The sequence below is a fragment of the Hippocampus bargibanti genome, linkage group LG03 (assembly GCF_051943395.1).
Source record: "Hippocampus bargibanti isolate YZ-2025 linkage group LG03, ASM5194339v1, whole genome shotgun sequence".
In the NCBI taxonomy this organism is placed as follows: domain Eukaryota; kingdom Metazoa; phylum Chordata; class Actinopteri; order Syngnathiformes; family Syngnathidae; genus Hippocampus; species Hippocampus bargibanti.
In genome coordinates this window covers 26717858-26724212 of record NC_142736.1, presented here as the reverse complement: position 1 = coordinate 26724212, position 6355 = coordinate 26717858, and the positions used below count along the sequence as shown (strand labels likewise).

The 6355-nt window shown below is 38.7% G+C and overlaps 1 protein-coding gene across 1 annotated transcript in view; it reads right to left on the bottom strand.

Moving 5' to 3' along the window:
• LOC148900856 (FERM domain-containing protein 5-like) overlaps nt 1-6355 on the bottom strand; it is a 36251-nt gene that overhangs the window by 1298 nt on the left and 28598 nt on the right. The window contains exons 10-13 of the mRNA XM_088992862.1: nt 5268-5359; nt 5107-5181; nt 4423-4491; nt 4203-4309 (exon numbers count right to left, since the gene is read on the bottom strand). Of these exons, the coding sequence (XP_088848988.1) occupies nt 4203-4309; nt 4423-4491; nt 5107-5181; nt 5268-5359 (343 nt within the window). The remainder of the gene's footprint in view (nt 1-4202; nt 4310-4422; nt 4492-5106; nt 5182-5267; nt 5360-6355) is intronic.

The following is a 6355-nucleotide window of genomic DNA, read 5'->3' as shown; positions in this document are numbered from 1 at the left end:
TTATTCGGGAATTTAAAATTTGACATAGAGCGCCATTCCCAAATTTGTTCAGGTTTTGTTTTTTTCGTGTTTGGGTGCAGGTAAAGCGCTGGCCATGGCCTCTGGCAATGTTTTTTTCCCTTCCACAAGGAGGCAGCATTAAATTTTTTTTCCACGTTCGCGCTTTATTCCAGCTTCAGCTGTTGTTAAAGCGCTTTATAAACCAATATGTGTGTATCACATTGTAATTTGGACAGCCACCCTCATTTCAAGCTCATATAACTCCAGACCCATATAATTTAGGAATTATCTCTTTTTTTCTGATGATAGAAGAGAGTCTAAGGTTTATGTCGTCCTAAAATTCAATATTTTGTGGGTCGTGAAATTGAAGTTACAATGACAAAAACCCTGGCACTGGAGTGGACACATGTTTTGCACGTCTAGCAGTGAATGGGTTAAAAGCAAGTCATTTAAATAATATTTTGAATCGTTGAAATACAGTAACAAAAAACCTAAACAGATTGCACTGACTAAAACGGCAGAAAATATTGAAGAATTTAAAATAGATATTTGAGACATACTAAACCTTTTATTTTTAAATGAATTATTTTTTTAATTTTATTTGAACATTGAAATATTTTAAAATACAGAACTAATGAAACAATCAAAATATAAATCAAAGTAATTATTTCGAGCAACCATTTTAAAACAGATTTCTAACTATATTATTACTGTACTTATATTATTACTTATTATAACTATATTAGTATTTTGTGAAGAGAAACGGAAAATTGAATGTATTTCAAAAATCCTTACACTTGTTGCAGCTTTTCAAAAGTCAACTAGATAGATAAACCTAATTAAACATGCTACATGGAAATAACGATGTTTAAATATGCCTTAAAGCAGATCATTTTAAAAACATATTTCAAATTTTGATAACAGAACATTTTCGATTCAACAAAATAACAACATTGATTTTGAACCTTGCCAAATACATCAGTTTATTTACTGAACCTACTTTAGAAATTCACCCTCCTAACAGATTATTATTGTCTTCTTTCTGTACGTTTGAATAATCTAATAGGGAGATAGTGCAAGGCTATTGGAAGGAAAACCTATTTGCCTGTGCAGCGCTGGGACCAATCAGTCTTGCATTGCAATACATGTGTTGGGTTGATTTTCATACTGGTGAGAGGAAACTGGGTTTGGGTTTTAAAGGACAACCGACACCCCCATACAAGTTGTGTCCATAATTTGTAAAATCACTTCAAATGACTTCTACTGAGCGCATTTTACAAAGATTCCACCGCATATAGCTATATTTGACATTTTAAGACTCGCGCTGAATATTCAGAAAGTCTTGTTTTCAAGTTGATGATGATGCCTGATGTAACATCACGTCAGGAATGCCCCTGACTGAGAAAGCGACACACAATGCATTTTGGGTACTATGTTTGGTCTGAAAAAAATCATATTGATCTGTGTTGATGGCGAAATTAGAAGGAAAAACACATAAATAACGTGATGGTGAATCGTTCTATGTCGCACCAACTCTACCAATTGCGATAAGACCATAAAAGGGGACACAAATTCTCAGCAGACAAATCAGCCCATTTCCAATGGAGCTTATGCACCATCTTGTGGATTTTCTGGGAGCTACATTGGAGTCCAGGCGGCTCGAATTGATACGGAAGGACTTCTTTAATCGATTGCAAACATTTATGCTTTCCTCTTCAGAACTATTTGAATCTGAACTTTCTGAAGCCATTGTTTGGATTTGGATTTGTCTTTATTAGTCTCACAGTGGAGAAATTTATATTTAACAGCAGCAAAGTGTCTGGAGTATCCTGGCATAACGTCACGAACAAGGCGGCGGGACCTTCTGAAACTCGCCATTTCCGAGGTCATTTTGAAGCAGTTTTGGGTCACTTTAAGTCATTTTTATTGTTTTGCATTTGGCTAAAAATATCAGCCTGCGTACTTTGTGTATTTTAGATGCTATAAAACGTTTTTCTGATGTCAGTTAGGAAACAAAAAAAAATGGTGTCGGTTGTCCTTTAAAGATTTTCAGAATGCAATCGATGACCTCATGCATCACGCATACTCTCGGCAATTAAGAGCCCAACAACCCAAAATGAAACTCTTATTAATGATATCACAAGAAACATTTAGGGACCACGCGATCATCCCCAAAAGGCTCAGAATTTTTTTTTTTTACAAGTTACCTGGACAGCCATTTGTGGGTACAGCTAATCCGAGAGCAGCCGTGGACCTCTGTTCAGCCGCAGGCCCTTCGGTAAGGGAGGGGAAGAGCGGAAGGGCCCCTAACGCCTTGCCCAGCAATCGAGGTCCCAGAGATAAAACGCGCACCTTCACATCGCGATAGCAATGGTTGACCATGCGCAAGTGAACGTTCACTTTGGTCTCAATGCGGATCAGACACTTAACCATGGTTAAAAGTGAGCGATATGACCTTTAGGGTTCCAGCTGAGCCCGTCTCGCCTTTTCAAAATTCCCGTGATTGCAGCTAAGGATCTGAGCGACCATTGACTCGTGTTCTTACGACCGGGTTGAGAGCCACAGCGTGACTGACAGACTTATGGAAAAATTAAGGCCTGGAAATGTGGTCCATGCTTAGCCCCAGTCTTCCCACCCCCCTGCTGATTCCTGTTGGCTTTGACACACTCGACTCGGCCCCTCTGGCGGTAAGAGCTATTTTTGGACAGTTATTATTACCAGTGAGAATTCCAGCGCGGACAGAGCGACATGACAGTTCTGATCAGGACAAAATAGTAGTGCAGATGATCCAGTTTGACGAAATTAAACAACAAATAAAATTTAGTTTGATAACTTTCAGGATAAAATAAGGCAGTTGAAAGTATACTGTGACATTTGCGATGCCATATTAACTCATTCACTGCCAGACGATGTGCAACAATGTGTCCAATCCAGTGCCAGGGTCATTTTCACCCAAATTGCAGGACCCACAGAATATTCAGTTTTAGGACTACATAAACATTCAATACAGCGTTAGAGACCTTAGACTCTCTTCTTTCATGAAAAAAATTGTTAATTCCTAAATTATATGGGTCCGGAGTTATATGAGCTTGAAATGAGGGCAGCTGTACAAAATACAATAAGATACATACATATTGATTTATATAGCGCTTTAACAACAGCTGAAACTGTAGCAAAGCACTAACATGGACAAAAGGCAAATGATGTTCCTTTTGGAAGGGAAAAACATTGCCAGAGGTCTGACCAGCGCTTTATTGGCACCCACTCAAAAGAAAAACCAAAACTAAAAAAGTGAGACTTTGAATACACAATAATTACTTATTTGTTTTTTTTGTGCCCCCAATTCTCCCATTAATCATTTCTGAAAGAATGAAAATGACATTGTCCAATTGTTTGTACATCCAAATGTAATTTATCGTAAGACATCTTGGACGCCCTTGTTGATATTGAGTTTTACGACTACATAAACATTCAATGCAGCATTAGAAACCTTAGACTCTCTTCTTTCATCAGATATAAGAAAAAAGAGTTAATTCCTAAGTAATATGGGTCTGGAGTTATATGAGCAAATAGGGGCGGCTGCAATACAGTACATACATATTGATTTCGGTAGCGCTTTAACAACAACTGCAGCTGTAACAAAGCGCTAACATGGACAAAAGGCGTGGAAGGGAGAAAACATTTCCAGAGGTCTGACCAGCGCTTTATCGCCACCCACGTAAGAAAAAACAAAATTCAAATAAATTCGGGAATGGCGCTCCACGTCACACTTTTCGATTCCCGAATAAATTCGGGAATTGCAGTGAATGAGTTCATTTGCCGTCTGGGTGTAGCGGTGTAAACAGAGTTTTCAAATCACAGGAAATTTCAGATGATATCCAAAAATGTCAAGAAATATATTGATTAAAAAAAACTCACTTAGAAGAGTTGGAAAAATCATTGGAACAGAAGCACCATCCCAAAACGGAATCAGTTTAAGTGTATTTTTACTAAATAATGTCAGAATCCATTATTAAAACACCAGTCTACCGTTTTAAACAGATAAATACAAATGGAAATATTGCTTGGCCACTTTTAAAACATTTTTGTCATTACGTTGTGCTCCTCAAATGTTTCAAATCCTTCCATTGCCACTCCACTATCATATTTATGCACGTGTGAGTGTGTGTATGCTTGTGTGTGTTTGCTTGCACGCTTTTTACCCTCCATGATGGAGATGTGCACCGCTCTCCGTCGTGTCCTGGGCACGCTCGTCAAACGAGGGCCATGCGTGATGGACGGACAACTCCTGCTTGGCACCATGCCCGCTCTGAACAAATATATGGGCACAAGCGTGAATTATGAGACACAACTTAACAAAGTCAAGACAGACAATTTCCCAACAGTTGGTGTGTGTGGTGGATATTTTGTCGGAATTCTGACCTGTGGATCTCAGGGGGGTCCCTTTTAATTTTGGCACTTTGTTCCATCACCTCCTTTGCAACTTTTCCACTGAGAAAACATTATTGTCATATTCAATCTGGACGGCTGTGTACGCGTAATAGAAAATAGACAGAAAATAAGTTATCATATTGGAAAAAAAAATCATGCTATTGAATGCTTAGTTGGCCGAACACAAGGCCCACAATGGAAGCACAGAAAACCTGGGGTCAATCTGAGGTGAACAGACACAGCCTGTTAAACTGTCATCTTCATGTAGAAAATCTGGCCTTGGACTAATTTACGACTTGGTAAACTCCTTCACAGGAAGAGCTCATTAGCCTGATTACAAATCTATCAGTTCATGGAAAGACAACCCATTAAAATGCCTACGTTCTGTTGGTTTATGGATGTTGGTGCTTGTACAATGGGACGCCTACGGTCATGGTATTCAAATCAAGAAGACTATTTCTTTTAGTAATGTATCACTTAAATTTGCATATACTGTCAACAAATAGCTTGGTAGAGGGTTGCAGAGGTTGGGTGTCATGCATGAATATCTGCATCCCCTGCCGGCAGTAAAAGACAATCTTCCTGTGTTCAAGCCTTTGTTTACAGTGTCCGAACAAACATCTCTGACAACACGTTATCAACTGCGATACATACAAAGAAAAATGTTTATGGTACCTATATCTAAAGCGACTACCCTTGAAGAAAAGATTGCTACTGGACACTGTGCGCACTTGGCTAGATTTCTCCAACCTGGTTCAGAAAACAAACAGCATATTCAATCACGAGGACATCAAGTACATATACTGGGCAGTTTGTAATAATTTCTAGTTTCAGACTTGTAGAAGGCTTGATTCTCCACGCCACACTTCCATAGGTGCTTGCAGGCCTCTGCTGTAGGCGCAAAGTAGGTCAGTATGATCTTTTGATCCTATGAAACACACATACGCACACACAGTACTTTAAAGGACAACCGACGCCTACAGGCAAGTTGTGTCCATAATTTGTAAAATCACTTCAAATGACTTCTACTGAGCGCATTTTACAAAGATTCCACCGCATATAGCTATATTTTACGTTTTAAGACTCGCGCTAAATATTCAGGAAGTCATGTTTTTGAGTTGGTGACAAGTCCTGACGTCACGTCACGGAAGGAACGCCCCTGACCGAGAAAGGACACAATGCATTTTGCGGTACTTTGTTTGGTCTGAAAACTTTGTGTTGATCCGTGTTGATGGCAAAATTACAAGGAAAACACATAAATAACGCGATGGTGAATTGTTGTGTGTTGCACCAATACTACTATTTGATATTCGCTGACACAAATTCCAAGCAGACAAATCAACGGAGCTCTGGCGCCATCTTCTGCATTTTCTCGGGGTGCTACACATCAGTATTAATGCCTCAAAATGACCCGGAAGAACATCTTTTATCGATTGCAAACATTTATGTTTTCCTCTTCAGAACTATTTGAATCATATTCATAACTGGATGCGTAACACAAAAGCATCCAGTCATAAATATATATGCAGATTTTGGACACTTTAAGTCATTTTTATTGGTGTTTTGCATTTGAATAAAAATATCATACTGCGTGTTTTGGGTATTTTAGATGCTATAAAACGTTTTTCTGGTGTCAGTTAAGAAACAAAAAAGTGATGTCGGTTGTCCTTTAAATATCACATTTTTATAATGTTCAGTTGAGGAGAATCAAATCAATTTTAAGCGGCCTAACATCCATAAGTCTTGTTTCGGTATAGTTGGAGTCAAAAACCCAAAATGCTTTCTAAACTGGTCTTTAAATTTCAAGAGACATATTGATTTGTGCTTGATGCGTGTATATCCTGTAGTTCACATGTGTCAAAGTCAAGGCCCGCGGGCCAAATCCGGCCCGCCATATATTTTTTTTCAGCCCGCGAAAGCAAAT